Raw genomic sequence first — 19680 nt, forward strand, 5'->3', positions numbered from 1 at the left:
TGACTGTCACGCGCGACCCATTTTTCACAGCTGGGAGCGGCCAAAAACACGCGATTTACCCATATCCCATATCCATGTGGCGCCTGTCGACTGCCTCATGTCATGACCATCGTGCGATGTCCTTTGGCCGTAATTAGCCCAGGCTCAGGCGAATCCTTACCGACCTTCGAGGGTTTTGCATGGCCAACGGAAGGCGAGGTTCTTGAACTCTTCAACCGCCCACCCACTGGATTTTCTCGGAATTTAAAGCCCGCTTTATTATTTGTTTTCCCCTCATAAGTCTCAATTTAACGCCTCTCGTCTTCGAGGAATGCCTTTAAATTCTTTTCCACGAACTCTTCCCAAATTATGAATTTTTAATTTCAAACTAATTTGCATGATCTGCGATCTCAGATATCGCAGATGATGACCGCTGACAGTTTACAGCTGTTGGAGTTGTTCACATGGCGACTGGACAATAATAATAACGTCTATATAGTATAATTCCAGCTGCCTACAGCAGGTGGCTACTGGTATTATCATTATTTTTGTCATTTGTCAAATCAGCCAAACACAAAAAGACGACGATTTTTCGCTGTTTGTTTTGTTTTAAAGGTGAATTCCGCTGTCGCGTTGAGTTATGGCCATTTTGCATAAATTAAGCGATGGCTTTATTTTGTTTTAAAAATTATAAAACGAAGAAAAAACGTTTATACCCACAGCTGACATTATTTCATAATGGATTTTTGACAGTGGATGATTTATGTGGAACAAAGGAAGATAAATAACAATTTAGACTTGAGATGAATTTTCAATTAAATAATTAAATTTTTATCTTAATTAAAATGTTAGGTCCATCGGGGCACTAATGAATCGAAAAGATTTATTCACTCAAATATTGTGTTTCAAAGTCAAAATATTTTGTGATTTAACAGCTCTTAAATAAGTAGCTTGTACTTATAAAAATGAATTTATAGATTTATTATAAATTGCCTTTGATTTTAAAATTTGTAAGCGAAGCAATATGGAAACTTATAGCAAAACTTTACAGCATTTTAATTACTCATAAAAACAAGGGTATTCACTAGTCAATAAAAGGCTTTGACACTTAAGTGCCGCCAAGATTCTTATTATCTTCAATTTTAAACTCGATGATTAGCGAAGTTTTGTTGATTTATCAAAGCATTATTTTTGAAGACTACTTACAAATTCCACAGCTAAAACCGTTTCAAGGTAAGGATTGTTTTTGTCAGTGTGGATTTGCATTTAATTTGCGGTTCACTTCAGTTTCGTTTTGGCTGTTTCATTAAAAAGTTATAAAACTTTATCAATTAACATACGAAAAAGACCAGACAAAAACAGAACCCATAATAGAACATCGAAAATAAAACTGGCTTTTATGTGCTGTTTTGTTTGATTTTTATGTGATTTAAATGAACACCACATTTAAAATATACAGAGGAGGGGAAAAGGGGGTTGGAATTTAAGCAAACTAAAAAGGTGAGGGGTTTTGGGGGGAGCAACAAAAAAAATTGGCACACGAGACAACGGTTGAGTGATTTTTAATGTATTCGTGACAATAATTTTGGGTGCTGCTGATATGGCGAATAGATTGAGTGGTTAGGGGAGGGGATTTCGAGGGGGGTGATAGCTTTTTTGGGTGGGCGAGTGGGTGGCGGCAACACCATAAAATGTTTTGTATTGTCGTTTTATTTGCGTTTTATTATTGTTTAATTAGTCCCTGGCATTCAACTATGAATGACAAACTTTGTTTGTTTGCTTTGAAAAGTAGTAGCAAGCCCCATTCCAAATTTTTTTAGCTACCAACCCCCTCTAAATTGCGCACACAGAGAGAATTTCTTCATAATGAAAGTTTATTGTTCTAGAGCGGCAGAATTCAAACGAGAAATGGCAACAAGGAACGAGGAAAAAGGGGGAAAATGGCGAAAAAGAGAAAATATGAAACGAAGATCTAGTGTGGGCTGTGACATTTCTAGAAGAGACAACAAAAACTGAGACTGTTCCAATGGGTCGTAGGTTGAGGCCGTCGTGTGGGCGAAGGCAATAAACAAACTGGAAGTGCAAACAGTGACTTCGAAAAGTTAATGAATCCCAACTGTTAGCGGAGGGAAGAGCAAACAAGTCATAAAAAAGCGTTCATAACTTTTTGAAAAATATAACATTTCGACTTTTAAAAAGAATACGGTCGTAAAAGGTGCGCTTTATTGAACAGTTTAGCCAATAGTTATTTTAAAGTTCGACAATTACCAAATTTATGTATTGTCTTGTCTGTAAGTGGGGCTTATTTATGAGCAAAGATAATATTTTAGAGTTTTTGGTTATCGAAACATTATATTTACATATATTACAATTAAACTCTATTTATAGCCAGCTGATAAGCAAAGTTTTTTTTAAGGTCACTGCTCTTAGAAAGCGATTGAGTACCAACAACATAAATATGACCTTGTTTCGAGTGAGAACTTCAATAAATCAAATTTGAAAGGTCTGAATAAAAAAAAAAAACCTAATTGTATGTGCGAAAAGTGTACTTCTCCCACTCACAGAATTTAGCTACTGCCACCTTCGAGTGCACTTATTTTAGCCAACTTTCAGTAATTCGATTTTTGCACTTTCGTCTCCGTCTCGGCTTTCAGTTTTCCCACTTCTCAAGCTCTCCTTTCCCTGAGACAAATAATTTTTGCCCGATGCACCTGCCAATGCACCTGCCAAGTGGGTGACGCGCTCGGCAATTTGAGCACTCAGCGGTAGAAAATTGAATAAAAAATAAAGCGGGAAAATATTTACGATGACATGGCAGGCAAAGGTATTTCCGCTCTGCTCCACCTCTGCCTCCAACTCAATTTTCTATTCAAATTGCTCCGCTGCAATAGATAAGTCGCTCCGCTGAGCAAAGGAAAATCGGCAAAAAGGCAAGGCAAACGGGAAAAATCGCACAGGTTCAAGGTCAATGCCATTGGCATTGTCGTGCTCTGTGATTATGTTTGTATCTGCATCTACATTTTCTATCTGCATCTTGTCTGTGGCAACAAATGCAACCGAAACAGCTGCGTCTGCAACTGCGACTGCCATTGCCAATTAGATCTGTCTGAAATTTGTCTCATTAGCCAGAGATTAATCTAATGCATTCGAATTTGACGTTACATTTAGCCCGCTGCGTGGGTGGATGGCTCACCTGAGAATCTTGCCAAAAGTTAACCGAAGGAGCGGTGAAAAGCGAAGGGGTTAAAGGGTGCAAAAACACGAGATCGGAATTCGCCTGATTCTGGGAAACAAAATCACTAAAACAAACAAAACCTACAAAGAATTGTCTTAATTAAATGCTGTTTAAAGCAACATTGTGAAATTGTTTTCAATACCTAAAGATAAGGAGCTTCATTATAGCACTAAATACATTATAAAATATTGAGGTTTTTTGTTTTTCGAGCTCATATTCATCAATCCCCTCTACCTCAAAGCCGCAGACAAGATGCAGATACAAGTTAAATCACAGTTGAGTCAAGATGCTTGTAAATCACACAGCTTAATATGTAATTTCACCATTTATTGAAAATATAAAAATTGTAATATGTATTTCTTAATACGTATATTTTGGTTTAGACATCCCAACAAAGAAGATATATACTAAACACAAAAGGGGATGTTTTTATTGAATAACCATTCCCTACCCCACTTCAATTTGTCTCCCTTTTTTTTCTAATAAAATGACGCATTTGGAAATTGAATTCGTCGTTATCCCTATACTTTGTTTGTCGGGATTTGGCTTCTCATGTTTTTGGGGGTCGGGTCAGGTTGCAATCCCTGCAATGGCGACAAGGGAGTGTTCGCTTTCGGCTACCCCTTTGATTGCCCGATTGCGTGGGCCGCGGCAGTGTCTTTTGGACAAGTTTGTCGCGCTCGCGATTCGATAACAATTGTACGGGCCGAGATAAGCCATAAATAAACGGAGGAAGAAAAACATTTCACCAACATTCGACTCATATCTATGTAAGACTGTGTTTACCTGTGTACGCCGCCAAACCGGTTCGCAGATTCTTTTCACCTGGGCGAACTGCCAATCCCGGAGACGTGAAGAGGTAAAAGTGCCAAATTGTATATCGTTTTAATGGGTTCTCTATGTGAGTCCAAGTGTGTAGTGCAATCAGAAAGCATAATCGAGGCAATCGACCATGAAACTGAGCAACGACTACGCAAACTATCTGTAAGATACATTTCCCATCGTTCACCCAATTGTGGGAAGGAAGGAAGGGGTGATTGGCTTATTATACCCCTACTATAAACAATAACAAGTTTTTTATGTCTTTTCAGCTGAAAAGTTTACACAGAATTTCCTGTTGCTAAAATGTACAAAAAAATGTTTTTAACAACGAATTACAAAGGAAATATTGGCAAGTTTTTGTTGGAAATTAGAACTAGAGAATTGTATCAAAACATTTCGAACTGGGCATACATTTATGGAATTAAATTTTACTAGCTATAAAGCTAATAAAAACCACTGTTTGTTTATTGTATTATTACCTTAATATTTACTTTAATATATTTTCTGTGATTTCTGAGATGAAAGTAGGTTTCATGCGGTCTAATTGTGTTTTTCACTTCACAAAATCAGCATTTTCACATTTTGTTAATTTTTTTGGCCTTTATAAGGTGAATTTATTTAAAATATTATTAAAAAAAAATATTTGAATATTTTTGAAAATTTGTTTTTGTTTCCGCCTTACAAGATCAACGTTTTTATACTTTTATTTCACTTTAATCGAAGTTTTATTATTAACCGTATCAATAAAAATCGCTTTTTTTGCGATTTATTATTACGCTTTGATTCTGTTTAATTTAGCACTGGTGTTTTGATTTCAGCTTTTGAACGCGCGACTGCGACGAACACAACTGAGTTATGAAAACTGAATGAAATGCACATAAGCAGAGCAAAGTAAACTTGTTTGCCGCCCGTCCACCCCAAACAAAAGGGAGGGAAAGAGAGACAAAAACGCAAAGAGAGAGAGAGAGCAAACAAATCCCCACAATATTGGCGCTTTTGAGCGCTTTTATTTAGCAACACTGGCAGTGAGAACGGGGCATTACCATCTGGTAAAAAAGCTTTCAAAACTTGTTGCTCTTGTTATTGTTTACAAAGGTTTCTTATTTCTTTTTCTGAAAAAATATAAACATCCCACCCTGCAAGAAGAATACATAGAGTCTGGAAAAAATTACAGTAAGAGTAATACAGATTATAATTAACGAAGTTAATTAATTGAACTTTAGTTGTTTCTCATGGAGATCACCCTCTTTTTCCCCCTCTCTTTCTTTCCACAATACTCATCTCTTTCTCTCACACTCAACCGTTGCAAATTTGAATTAAGGCTTCGCCCTGTTGTATTTTGTATCTCTTAATTGAGTTGGGCTGCAATTTAAGTGGACCGTGTGAGATCTACGAGTGCCTCTGGGGTTTTCCCCGCTGCTTGCCGGGAAATCGTCTTAATTGAATTCATTCATAAATTACAGCTTTGAACTGGACCCACAAGTCGCTATCTGGAAAACATCTACCAAATTGGTGCATAAGTCAGCGAATCAAATGAAAGGCTATTCGGAAAATGGTTTTCATTAATGGCGCTTGAGATAGGAATGTCTGAATCGCTGAGATATTGCTTATAAATGATTGTAAACAAGAGATACATCAATAAAGATTCATTTTATTTATTATTAGCTTACAATTTAAAAAGAAGAATTCAATTTTATTAAATCAAATAAATAAATTAGACTTTTTTTAATTTTCAAAACAAAATAATCTTGTTAAATAGTTTCTAATTAAAACAAAATTTCCCAAGCATCCTCAAAGACGTTTTCAAATTGTATCAACAAATTTCCCAATAATGGAAAACTTTGGGCAGTAAAAGAAATTAAAATTTAGTAACCCCACAGCATTTATCCTATAAACAGATCGAAGGGGCGCCGAAAGATATCTTAACATTGCCGCAAGATGAACAACGGTCGGTGGAAAAGTAAATCCCCGATCCACAACAGGGTCGCCTGCTCCACCAGTCCGTCCGTCCGTCTGTCCGTTCGTTTGTCCGTCCGTATGTCCGTCAGTCCGTTCCCCCAATTGACGTCAACGGCGCCGCCGACAGTCAGTGAGGCAGGCCGAAAGAGGCACGTACTGGAAATCAAATTATGTAGTTTCTACATTATATAGGCAAAGGCGACGGCGGCAATGGAAAACGGAATACAGAAATAAAACATTCGGTTCCACTTTAGAACGAGACCAAAAACAACCCATAAGATCTCGGCAAATGCGCACAGCAGAGATCCAGAACTCGGCTATATAGGCGGATGCGATTGTATTTATAGAGGAGAATCGAAATGGTTAACCAATCTAAGAGAATAGGGTCCCCAGATACTTTCTTGGCCCAGGTCGAGAGTGCAAATTAGCAGATGTTTCTGCGCTTCTGGAACCGTTCAATATCTCTCGATTTATATGGGCTAACCACTTACTATGTATAATGGGAAAATTGGAAAGCCCCGCGCCAACTGCAGTTGACGCATTTCCAGTCGACGCATTTGGATCTCAATAAACAAAAGCCGCATGAAATTAATTATAAACAAATAGCTCGATTTCGTTCAATTTATGTGCCGGCAATTTTAATGGTTTGTGTTGTTTGGTTCTCTGAATTTGCCAACGCAGTGCCATGGATAAAGAAAACGTGTTTGAAAAGTGGAAAATTAATGTTTATTTTCAATAGGTTGGCGGTAGCCATTAAATCTATGGCATTAAGCACCAAAATGCGTTTCAACTTTCGGTTAAAGTGCGTTTTATGGCGGCTCGTAAAACGTTTAAATCGACGTTTACAACTTGAGTTGGCCTTCAGACACAGTATTAATTGCATTGGGGATTTTTATTTATTACAGTGTAAAAAGGCCTAAGATTATATAATTAACTTGGAGAATTAAACAAAAATTCTTTTTTTAATGTTTTTCTTTAAGGTATAATGAACTTTAAATACAATTTCAAAAATAAAACATAAAAATATAAATATTTATTTAAAAACGCTGTTGGGAACTTTGATAGTTCAGTGTAGCTTATTATATTATATTTCTTATCAGTGAAAACGTGATTTTGTTTTAATAAACATGTTCTTTAAACTCTGTTGCCTTAGGCCGGATGTTTCGTTAATATTTTGTATGCTTTGTAGATAGCTCTGAATTTCCCAGAATTTCAACCCTAGTGCATTCAAAGTCATTAACACATTTAGACGTGCCGTTCTCGTTCTCTTTCTGTCACAAATAAAACAGGTCCCAATGCCATTGCGTCAGAAAACCAATCATAAAATCATGTTTTTATATACATATAGTATAGTAGGTAGCCCTAGAACGAGCGTCTCGGAGTTTCGGGCCTTTCACTGACCATTAGGCGAGCGATCGCCGCCGTCTGGTTGGTCATTTTAAAGCGTCGTCGGCGCCTCGGGGTTAATGTACTCTGTGACCTAATCACTTAACCAGAAACCCTTGACTCTTCGGCACAATTGGGCCTGCCTCCGATGAGAAAGAAAGTTTCGGCTGGAATTGATTGACAATTACCTGATAATGCTGCCGGGGATATATGAGCCGCGATCGCAGGGCGGCCGTCGTGTGGCTGCCACTCGAAGTGGCATTTGTGGGCTGGGTTTGCGCCAGAAGCGGACTTCTTGTCGATGTGACGACCATTGTTTTTTATTTAATTATTTTTCACTTAAGATTCACCGCACTTTGATTTTCAAAATTATTCAAATTCAATCACTCGAAGCACTGTTTTATTTTGGGGGGTTTTCCTTCTACCCTGGCTGTTTGTTTACCTTTTATTTATGGGGGTTCGTTGGCATTTTTCCTCGGAATTCTTAGCAACAGAAACAAAAGAACCAAAACAAAAACATTTTTCATTTATATAATTATTAACAAGCCCGGCGATTAGCATTCCTTGGGGTTAACAGCAGAAAGCCGAGTAATTTATCCGCATAATCGCATTCAGAAAGTGTTTTTTCCGCCAAAAGTATTTTACCGTTTCAGTATTGTTGCGCATAAACAATTATCAAGCATCTGGTTTTGTTGTGCTGTTGCTGGTTTATTGTGATTATTTTTATTTTTATTTCGTATCTTGTCTGCTTTTGGCAACCGTTAACCGAAAGATCCGAGAGCCACAAAAGATCGCAGTCGGAAAGGCTTACACAAGAAATGCCACAGAACTGGTTTCCGTGCCTGGTCGTGCCTGTGACAAATGTATCTGCAAGATACACAATGAGCGTAGCTGATTATGCGTTCCTTCTATGGGAAGAATGGCTCGGACTTCTCAGTATTTTCCAGATACAATGCCCATTAATGGAGCTGCACTCAAACGTCTTTCATCTCTAAACCCCAAAATGATTCGTAACTTTGTGAAATAGCTAACTAATGAAGGGGTTCAAATAAATCTGAAGATTGAACTTGGTCATAACTTGGAAGACTCCTATCCAGGTGCTAAAATATGTGTGTCCCTTTCTTTTTATTACAAGTTTTGAATGAAACCCGATATCTAAAATAAACCAGACAGGCATAAATTTTAAACATTTTATTATGGAAGACCTTACCCTCTGATATCTGAGTTAACGATCTTTTTAATGCTCCATAAAAGCAAAGACTCTCTGGAAATTCCCCCACTTGTTTTTACAGATATTCCAGACTTTTCCATTGCCTGAAAACTTGGCATACAAGAGATGCAAATAAGATACGTTTGACATTTACAGCTTTTTAAGATCAGACCTTGACTTGATTCGACTTTGGTCTGGTTTTTCACACCTCTGGGCGTGGAACAAGTTCAAAGCCCACACAGAAACGCGGCTGAAACACTGGGGAAGCCCACGTGCTCGGGGTTTTCCCCACTTCCGTTCGTTTGCCAGCGTTTTCTTTGTGTCCCCATGTAACTGGCTAATGAGTTTCCGCTTGGCTAATGCACCGAATGCCAACAGGCGACTGGGCCAAGAGCGACAAAAGGCGTTAACCGCTTTTCCTGTTGCACTTTTGGCCCGTTGTGTTATTATTCCGAGTACTGTGGGCGATTTCTGATTGATTTTAAGTCTGCCAAAGCGACGAAAAGCCTACGCAACAATTTGATTTCGTGGTCTTTGAGATTTTCCAAGCACATTTGTTTCGGGACCGGTTTTCTGTTGTTAACTCGTTTTATTAGCCCACTTAATTTATGTTTCAACAATCTATGTAAATTTATTCTTGAATTTTCTATGCACCAATTTTGAGTGGTAAATTTCAGTTATTACACAAATTTTAAATTTGATCTAAATTATAGACCGTGCAAATGTGGTTTATTTATTTTAATTTTTATTGCAATTGAGATACGCATATTGTGAGGATTAAAATTCTGCGAAAAGTATTTTATTTTGTTGATTTATCAGTTTTACACATCACTAATTTTATTTAATCATATTGATTTGGTGCTAATTTGTATTTTTAAGCTTGTTAAAGTTGAATTTAATACATAGGCTGTAGGTTGCGTAAATATATATATTATCCAGACAGATTCCACATGCTTTTATGTATCTCAAAAAACACATATGTGACGACAAAATAATATTTTATTTTTAATCGCACAGTTATGAATTTTATTTTTAGACTTTGTTTTAATCAATGTTCACAAATGAATGAAACTTTTTCTTTACGCACTTCTCACTTCGATTTACTTTGATCTTTAGGCATTTTCGCTATTTCACAATAATACGTTTAGACAATAAATTTATTGTATTATTTTTAAGTAGCTCTTTCTGGGCGTTTGACTGGATTTGTCGTTGTCTTCGATAGCGCTCAACGAACTCGACGTTCGAGTGTTCGACACAAGACTGAGGCCTGAAATTTTGTTTTGTGGCTGACTGGCTGAGAAAACCGAAGAGAAAGAGACAGAGACAGAGAAGTCAGAAAGAGAGAGCCGAGAGTAGTGATCCTCTTTCTCAGTCCGCCGAGCAAAGTGTTTTTATTTGATCGTTGGGTGCAATTTACGAGTATTTCTGTTTTGATTTCTTGTTATTTATATTTTTACATCACATTTTCTTTTTGCATTTTGGCAATGAATTTCTAGGAATTTTTTTCGCGGAAATCTTGGTTAGACTTGCCCCCACTAACATTGAGCTTCTCGAGCAGTCACATCATTGTTTATATTTACCATTTATTTATTTGCATGTCTATTTTGTTTTATTTACTCGGTCTGAGCAAACAGAAATCATCTCAAATTGATTCGAAATCGACACGTGCGTCTAAATGGGAAAAATCTTTTAACATGTTTTTTTCCTAGGTTGTTTTTTATTTGTTCTTTCTTTCTTTCAATCTAATTGATTTGGTATTTGTTTATCAAAGCGTTTTTTGCTCGCGTTCGGGCTTCCAGGAAATGCCAAAGTGGAGCATGCCAAAATAAAGCAAATCGGGCTGATATATTTTTGGGTAGTGAAATGCCTTGAACCGAAGTAAAGAGTTCGCGGCACCTACATCTCGTATTTTTATCCCAATCGATCATATACTTTTGGCAAATTGCTCGAGAGAAGGCCTTTTCTTTTAAATGGTTATGCAATTTAACTCGGCTAATTCATCATTTTTTCGTTCACATTAATCTGTCCCATCCTTCAGCTACTTTCGCTTTTCAGGTCAGCAAATTACTCACTAAAAGTGTGCCAGTTTCTTTTGATCGTTTTGAAAGAAATGTTTAAATTAATCACAACTTTGTCAAGTGCCAAGTCCTTCACGTGAGTCATGTTCGTTCAGCAAAACCATAAGCTTATAGATTTTTTTTTTGCACTTACAGTAAACACTTTAGAAAGGGAACTTTGTGAAATCAAAATTAGGTAAATAATAATAATAATAATAATAAACAAATAACCACTTCTTCTTATTTATTATTTAAAGACTATTTTATTTGTTCTTATAAGTTTACTTTACAGAGCTTCTACTGTAAACGTATTTTCTTCACGTTATATATCTGTATCTACTCGTGTATCTACGTATGAATGAATTGGCTTTCGCCTAAAACATCTCTGAGTCATCAGAAAGCCGTGATTGAGTCTCCAATAACAACTTGCACCGATCGCGTTGCGCAGAAGAAGTTTTTAGCTCTGACTCATCGCCGTGGGAGCTTCAACTCTTTGGATGCATCCGCATCTAAGACTTAACATCCAAGACGGTGTTACCATTTTCAAGGTACCCCCCTTACCAAGTTGCCACGCCCACTTCCCGCTTTTAGCCCAAAGCCACGCATGCGCATTGACTTATCGTTGAATTATTTTTCCCTCAATTGGAATTTTCATGCGTAATTGATTTTTATGCATTTCCCTTCTCCACCCGAAGATTGTTTATTTATTTATATGCAAAGCGTGCTTAACACGTTTTTTCCTCGCTCTTCGCTTCCTTCGATTTTTGTGATTTATATGAGATTCGGCGGAATTGGGTCACTTGCCCGTCGAAAAGGGGCAATAATTTCTTGATACAACTCTTAATCGAATTCACTGGGTAATGGCTTTCTGGTTTGCGAGCTGAGGTAATTTATGTTTCAGTCTGGGTTTTTCTCTGATTAAAAGGAGACTCTTGGGGCAGATACAATGTGTATATTTAAAGCATTTAATATAAATGCGTCTTTAATAGAATGGCCTTTCAGAAATGTTTAATCAAATTATTGTGTGGGTTTTTCTATATATTGGGTTTTTCTATTTTTAAATATAAAATGCATTTAGGGTTACTAAAAATACACATTTTTGTAGATTAAGTACAGTTTGAAATAATTAAATAATAAACAAATAAGAACCAAGCAAATGGTTTTAATCCCTGAAATATTTTATTATTTTTGCTGCCTACTGCTTAATTAAATAATAAACAAATAAAAACCAAGCAGTGTTTTAATCCCTGAATTATTTTATTATTTTTACAGCTTTCTTGCCCAACAAAACAATAATGTGTTTACTAACAGCCCTGCCCATAAAGATAACTCTGTTGTAATCGGCTATTTAGAGGCATTATTAGATATTATTTGCCAGAATAATGAGTAGAGTCAACAAACAGATTCAATTTACTGATGGGTTTGCGTCATTTACATACATTATCCACTTGTTATCAAACAAGTTCTTGAGACCCTTGGCCAACTCTCTTCTCAGTCGCAAAGCCGAGATTATTGTTTACAATTTCAATTAGCTGTTGGTCATAAATTATGGCGGCTAATCCCGATCGCGACACCTTACAAGCATCCGCATTTTCACACACCTGAAATGCTAATGACACACCATCAACCGAATCCGAAACCGAAACCGAAACCACTCCGACAATTTGTTTTGATTTTGGCCGTGAACTGAGTAGCATATCGGAACAATTCAAGTTTGTCTTTTGTTTTTACCTCGACGAGCATATCTATTTCCATTGCTATTCAAATGCGCGGGAGATACAAACAAAAACAAATGACATAATTGAGGTATTTGAGTGGAACTCACCTTGGCAGTGGGCAGTAGTTGGGCATTAACTTTCATCTCGGAATCGAGATCGGTTTGCTGGGTCAAATCCCGAAAGGTTTGCTCGATGGTGGAGATGTTTGGGTTCTCCGAAGGGGTTTTAATTGTTTTCTTGGGGTTATCTCTCAGCGATAAACGGCGCACGCTTCCCAGACGAAAGGTTCCTCTACCATCACTCGAACCACTCGATTTGGTTCGGTTTCGACTTGATTTATGATTTATGCCACGGGTGACTTTATCGTTGCGAGTTTCCCGGGGATTCGACTGCTCTTCGTGGGTTATGCTCAATGTTGTTTTCTTGCACCACAAGCCGCTCAAACGATTGCCCATGCTATACGGTTTTCACATCAACTTTCCGCGGGACTTCAGCACGATCTAACGTTCGAGCAATTAATCTCGTCTATTTTACACGGATTCTCGGCGCTGCGAGAAGCTGAGATACTCAGATACTCAGATACTCGGATACTTAGATACAAACAGAACAACATTCAGAATCGGAGACGAACCGGTGCGCATCTCAATTCGACAAATACTGAAAATGGAATTCTTGCCGAAAACCACAAAATGCCAGACCCAAAACACAGTTGTCCGTCCGTTTATAAGTAGCTTTCGTACCCCTCTCTCCCCCTCTTTCCTCTCTCTCTTCTATCTCCCCTCTCTCCCCCTCTCTCCCCTTTTGACGCCCGCGTTTGCCGCTTTTTTTGGGAGCTTTATAATGCGAACAAACCGCGACGTCGACTCTGTTTGTATTTCGACTGGCACTACAATACCATATACCATATGCCCCTCGGTCCCCAAAGCGTCGGGCTTCCCTTTCGGTCGGCGTACTAATCGATTTTTCTCTTGACAACACTCTCTGGTTTCTCTCTCCGGGAAGATTCCCCAGCAAACCCAGCAAACCCGGCAACTAATTAATATGCTCGGGCGCTGTCATACACCCAACTTCATATAATATTAACAACAATCTTCCGCGACTCACGTTCTTTGTGTGTTTGCGCCGAAGAGCTTGTCAAATATTTAAGAACGGTGGGGTGAAAGAAATTAATCGATCTTCGGTTGGTGAATGGTCATGGGAATACCCTGAAAGATCGTTGGGGGAATCCAGTAATTTGGAAGTACAATAAAGAAGAGAACGGTGGTGGAATTTTAAATGATAAAATTAAAAAAAAATTAGTTATGGAGTTTAAAATAATTGCGTAATTAAGTAAATCGTAGAAAATATAACTGGTAGCCATCAGTTTATATATTATACCCCAGATAGGAATAAAACACCAAAATCAAATCAGGTTGTGTGGCTTATCAGCCCTTTGGGAAATCAGATAACACTATAATTTAGATCAAACAATAAAAGTTATTAACAAAACATATAAGTCAGCTGGTCAAGATATCAGCCAAAGTATAATGCCCTCCAATATATGGGTCATCGGTTAAGTTCTTAATTAAAAGGTTGTAGACTCACCTAATCGTTCGATCAGGGAACACAGGTAGTTCTTTGTTCCCCTTGATAACAGCTAAGATTACTCAAATTGAAATGTTCCTCACCTTACCAAGAGATACCACCATAAAGTATTTATGATTTGATTATAGGAACAAACCCCATGAGAATATCGATATGCCCAGGGAAGGGCATTCGCAAACGAGAAATTTGCTTAACGACGCACGAGCCATGCTAAAAATCAACGCCAAATGGCGATTATTCATACCCGGCGTATCCACCCAATAGTGTGGCTATAGCGCTATATACTGCGGGCTCGTTTGCCTCGACTCGTTCCTCTTTCGCTGACCCCTCCGCTCTGCCACTTCTGTTTTGAAAACGTGCTAAATGTTATTTATTAATTAAGTTGACGCTCTTTTCTACCTATTTACGTAAAGTGTACGACGGAGAGGAAGAGAGAGTCATTTCTACGCGGAGCCGGTTTTAGGAAAGTCGCCAAGTCAGGGAGTGGTTCAGGCCCCAATCCCCAATCCCCAATCTCCATGGGTTCCCCAATCCAGAAAGAGTCGCGTGTGAGGTGTGAGTTATGTATTTGCTTAAATATGGCACTGCAAAGCTCAACGTGGTTTGCGTTTGGTCTGGAGAGTGCAGTTAGAAAACCAATTTTTAAAAACCTGGGTATTACTTCGTTGTTCACAAAACATAATAAAAAAACAAGTATTCAATTAATGACAGGTGTAATTCCCAACTGCTTCTAGCACTCTCAAAATTTCGATTAAAAAAAGAGGTACCTAAAAACCAGGTACAGGTAAAGCGTAGTAGCTCAGATTATTTCAAGTGTATTCAAATCTATAATCAGAATGAGCCCAAAAAAGTAACGCACGGGGTTGTAAAAGGTACGAATGAGGGCCAACAAAAACTTGAGTGAGAGTTTATGGACACCATAAAGCCAGAGAAGAGCTCCAAGTGAGTCATGACCTTTGCTCGCTCCGCTTATTTATAAATAGCCATCGGCAATTATTACGAGTGAGACCTTATAAAGCCAAAAAGGGACGAATGAAGTGCCAGTAGTTGGAATATATAGTAAGTACAAGTGATGGGGATACCCTATATCTTAATATCGTATTTAAAAAATAAATGAATAACAAATCTTTTAACACAAATTTAAATTTGTACTTACATTTCCATAACTTCTGATGCTCGAAGGACTGAGGCTGAATAACCTGCCCAGCTGGTGGTGATGTGTTGGGGATCCATTGCTGTTGGCCGAAGATAAATCCGTGAACATGGGCGAGTGGGAGTGTTCTATTCGGGATACAAATGAATTTATAAATATTGTGTAACTTTAAAAGTATGAATAATACAAAATATAAAATTAATTTGAATTGAATTAAAGAATTCTACTCACCACTCATAACAGGCGACATGTCCTTGGGGAAGGCGAACAGATCGTTGTTGTTCCTGATGTCAGATGAGTTCAAGGTCAGGCTGGGTTTACGCACCCCCAGGAAATTGGATGCTGACGAGGCGCTGGAGCAACCGCTGCCTCCCCCCGTCGTCTGGATTCCATAGCCCAACCGGGTGGGGGTGGGCGTGACATTGGGCAGGTGGTGAGATTCCAATGGCGAGGCGGACTTCGGAATTCCACTGCTGCAACTGCTGACCGCTGGAACGCGCTTCAAGATCGGCGCGGGGGGCAGTTGCGAGGGGGACGGTCGGAAGAGCCCCACATTCGGTGGGTGGTTGAGGGGATCGCCCTGTGATTTCGGTATCGCCAAGCGAAGAGTTTGCCGCGCAGCTAGTCTTCTTCCAGGCGCGTATTTATTCCCATGCTGCGCAGTCGACGCCGATGCCGATGGCGACTGCGACAGAGGCGGGGGCGTTTGCCCGGCGCTCTCAGCGTGGTGAGCTTGCGCAGCCGTGTGCACCAGCTGTGGTGAGTTCATTCTTCGCTGTTACTCTCACTGTTTTGGTGAGCTGCTTTCTTATCACTGTTGCTCGTGCTCTCTCCTTCACTCTGCTGTTAATTCTCCCACTATCACTGTTAAACTAACAGCTTACTCTCACTTGTTTGCTCTCCACTTTTATGTCTCTCTCAAAACTTTTATAGGTTTTGCTATTGTTTTTATTTGTTGCTCTGCTTTGTTTATTTCGGTTTAATTGGCACTTTTTTGAAAAATGTTGTATTTGTTATAGTTAAAAAAGGTTTGCGGTAGTGGGGATCCTAAATTTATAGATTTATTATTGCAACTAGTTGTTGAAATGTAAGTTAAAAATAAATTATAACAATTGATTGTTTTGTTCGACGTTGAACTTGGTTCAGTGTTATATTACTTTGTTTTTATTTATTTGTTGTTGACTTTCCGGCTTGTTGAACGTTTTCTTTTTTTGAAATTTACTTCACTTCAGGCACTTGTTAATTTATAGCCCTTGTTGTCAACGCTTTTTATCAATGAACTGCACGTTGATTTTGTTGTTGTGTTGGCGCATTCAGGCAAACTGCAGCGATTGCATAATTATATATGCACAAGCGTGAGCAAACAAAAGAAAAAATGCTAAGCAGTACTATAAATTAAGTTACAATTCGTTGTAATTGTTGATATTGCAATTTTTTGGAACGTGCCAATGTTGGTGTTTCTTCTTCCCTTTTACTTTTGACCCAATTGCAGTTAATAATTATATGTTTTTGTTTATTATTGATTATAAAAAGCACCGGTTAGCATTTGATTGAAGCGAAAACTTTTATCTCTGTAGTACCTGATGTTTCCCACACTGTGTTTGAAAATCGTTTACACAAAGAATTCCAATTTTTCACTGCTGAACTTGAGATTTGCTACGTGGTCGCCGGGCAAATGCGAAATCTCCGACAATGAGAAATCTCCGTCCAATTTTCGTGACTTTGCGTGGGACCAGCGACCATAAAAGCCACACGCCATTTAATTCTCGAGTTAATCTGTAATAAATATATACACACATATGGGCATCAGTATATGGCGAAATTCGTTTTAGTTAAATTACTTGGAAACGTGAATGAATCTTAGACTATTGTCTTTATTCGTCTAAAATGCTGTGGGCTGAGAGATCGTCGGAATTGAGGTTGCCCTTGAACTCGGCTACAAAGACTATGAGAACATAGACGAGATTAATGGAGGAAAGTAGATCTTAAGATCTCTTTCTCACATACCCAATTAATTTCATAATAATGCCAAGTCAATATACAATATCAATTACTCCCATAATTAAGCAATTAAAAGGTCGCGAATTAACGAATTTTAAAGCAATTTATTGGAGCAGTCCCTGCAATTCATAGGCAATTTATCAATTACTGAATCGTTAACCCACATGGACAATTGCGGTCGGCAAGTGCAGTGTTGTAGCCTCTTTGACAACTAATTAGCAACAATGTCAGTTGGAGTGCACACACTGATTGATTGCCAAACGATTGGCACGAAGCAGCAGAGAGTTTCGATGAATGTTCTTAGGGGTTGCCAACAATTAGTGGGACTTAAACTCCGAAGTCAGACCAATTTGCATATGACAGGGGAGATACTAGAAAACCAACAGACAGACAGACAGTCAGACAGATTAAGCAAATCCGAAATGCGAATCGTGAAAAGCCGTTGGCCTCTGGTTTGCCTTAAAGAGCTGCGAATTTCTTGCATATTCGCACACGGATTTACAATAAATTGCAATTATGCAAATTGTGCGAGAGAATGTTGGTTTCGGAGCCGAAGCTCTCGAAAACGGCCAAAGATGCCAGACATTAATCATGGCCAGCAATTAGCAATTATTTATATTGACGGGGCGTGTCAATATCTGGCCAATGATAAATGATTTTGGCGTTTCAATATTTACAACAATCCAGCCCTGTGCTTGCTATCGATTAAATTCGTTGCGATTTATTGTGGGGTCAAGTTCATAACTAAGTTGGCCTTGTGTTTTCAATGACTGCAGGAACAAAGATTTTATTGCTCCAGAGAACCAAGAATGGAGAATGGAGATTTCCTGCAGGAAATAGATTCGTCTGCCGAAGAATCATCCAGTTCACCGGATCTACAGATAGAGGTTATCCATTTGTTCCTAAATGTGACTCCTTTGCTGAAACCCGTAGGCCGCAGCATCTCCTCAGGATTTGACTTGAAGTGGTACTTCATCAACGTGTCCTCCGTTTCTCGTAGGAAAATGCGATACTACATTAACCTCACGCGCTGCCCCAACCAATTGCCAAAGGTCCTTTTGAACACCCTCAAGTATGCGAACCATCCAAAGTGGACAGCCATATTCCTGTCGACTGCGCCACAGGACTTTTATTACTATAAATCCCTTTTCCCAATGGTTTCCATTGCGACTGGGATGCCCACCGATCGGACAAGAAACTTCATCAAACAGGAGTGCACCCTTAAAAGGCCTAGAGCTCTGCGGTTCAACGCCAAAAAAATTAAGCAACATTCACTGCAGTTCGATAATAAAAACTTAGTAACGTAAGTTAGGAAGGAAGTTACAAATAGTTACAGCAGGCTGTGATTGTAACCACTAAGTCTATCTAAAAATGAAAAACAATCTTTATATAAACACACTGACGTCCTTCAACGAGTTAACAGAAGAAGATCAGGAAAAATGCCAGAAGGTCTTCGAAAGGCCACTTCCCTTCAAAGAGGAAAATAACAAATATTTTAAGTTAACACAGGAGATAATCAAAAAATTTGAAAATGAAACGCAGGAAAAGTCTTGCTTCTTGACATTCCAGACTATATCCTTGAATATCAGTTACAGTGCTCTAATTTTTAGTCTGTGTGGACTGTTCGATACTTTTCATTTAATTATATACGCCGCTGTATTGGATGATGCAAAATTATCACAAAAGGAGCAATTTATCGGTGATATTGTTAAACATTTAATCGAAACTGAGGTGCCAAAACTCAAGCAATTCAGTGTGAAATTCGTGCTACTGCAGAACAACTTGATTAACCAGAATGTGGTGAAGATTCTTTCGGATATGGAGCAAAGTGTTTGTAGCGACTATCTATTCATTGCCGATCCGGGATACTGGCGATACTCGAATCTGCACAATCCCTATGCACAAAATGCCTGCTTTGAGATCTTAAATACCATGATTACTAGGAAAAATATAGAGGGGATCTTTAACAAATATAAAGACATAGCCAAAGTCAAGGACCTTGACTATCTGGGACAATTCGTGAATGATTATTACAAGCTAGCCCTATTACTATTGGCTGCCAAATCCTCTGTAACTCTTCACCTTTGCACTTTGGAACGATTGGATAACTTTCAGAAGATAATACGCAGTCACATGGAGCCGTTCAAGGAGCAGAGGGTAACTCGAACATTGATCTTTCAACTCTTGAGGGCGCTGATCATCATCTATGACCGCTAACAAAATTTAAATTTATTCAACACCCACGTTGTAAACAAAACGATTTGTGGCAAACAGAAATTTGAATTTCGGTTTCGTCTTTGCTGCGAAAGAAATTCTGATACGATATCGACACGTGTCAGGATGGCCGAGTGGTCTAAGGCGCTGCGTTCAGGTCGCAGTCTACTCTGTAGGCGTGGGTTCGAATCCCACTTCTGACAAGAACTTTTTGCTCAGAAAAAGTAATTGATCAATATATAAATTTTCGAAATGTTACTTTAGCAAATACACTTATTTTTATTCGATAAAAAAATATATTTTACCTTTTTTATGTGCCGAAATTCGAATCAATTAAAATTAATTAAGAATAATTAAGACTA

At 38.4% G+C, this 19680-nt stretch overlaps 3 protein-coding genes and 1 non-coding gene across 8 annotated transcripts in view; 3 read left to right on the top strand and 1 right to left on the bottom strand.

Annotated features, from left to right (window-relative positions):
* LOC108096237 (NAD(+) hydrolase sarm1) overlaps nucleotides 1-16700 on the bottom strand; it is a 39097-nt gene extending 22397 nt beyond the window's left edge. Inside the window, exons 1-2 of one of the 5 annotated variants that reach the window (XM_017197653.2) lie at nucleotides 15335-16700; nucleotides 15107-15231 (exon numbers count right to left, since the gene is read on the bottom strand). In XM_017197653.2, coding sequence (XP_017053142.1) covers nucleotides 15107-15231; nucleotides 15335-15872 — 663 coding nt within the window. In that variant the 5' untranslated portion in view covers nucleotides 15873-16700. Of the gene's footprint in view, nucleotides 1-7569; nucleotides 9379-9678; nucleotides 9841-12473; nucleotides 12837-15106; nucleotides 15232-15334 lie in introns of those variants that run through there. The other 4 variants (XM_017197656.2, XM_017197654.2, XM_017197655.2 and 1 more) reach the window with 4 other exon arrangements.
* Nucleotides 16701-17888: 1188 nt separating this feature from the next.
* Nucleotides 17889-18411, top strand: LOC108096242. Its single transcript, XM_017197667.2, has one exon. The coding sequence runs from the start codon at nucleotides 17914-17916 to the stop codon at nucleotides 18409-18411; it is 498 nt and encodes a 165-aa protein (XP_017053156.1). The 5' UTR covers nucleotides 17889-17913.
* Nucleotides 18399-19649, top strand: LOC108096240. Its single transcript, XM_017197665.2, has one exon. The coding sequence runs from the start codon at nucleotides 18476-18478 to the stop codon at nucleotides 19319-19321; it is 846 nt and encodes a 281-aa protein (XP_017053154.1). The 5' UTR covers nucleotides 18399-18475; the 3' UTR covers nucleotides 19322-19649.
* Nucleotides 19439-19521, top strand: Trnal-cag. Its single transcript has one exon. It is a non-coding gene; the product is annotated as a tRNA-Leu (tRNA).
* Nucleotides 19650-19680: the final 31 nt, after the last annotated feature.

This window comes from Drosophila ficusphila, unplaced genomic scaffold (assembly GCF_018152265.1).
Source record: "Drosophila ficusphila isolate 14025-0441.05 unplaced genomic scaffold, ASM1815226v1 contig_106, whole genome shotgun sequence".
In the NCBI taxonomy this organism is placed as follows: domain Eukaryota; kingdom Metazoa; phylum Arthropoda; class Insecta; order Diptera; family Drosophilidae; genus Drosophila; species Drosophila ficusphila.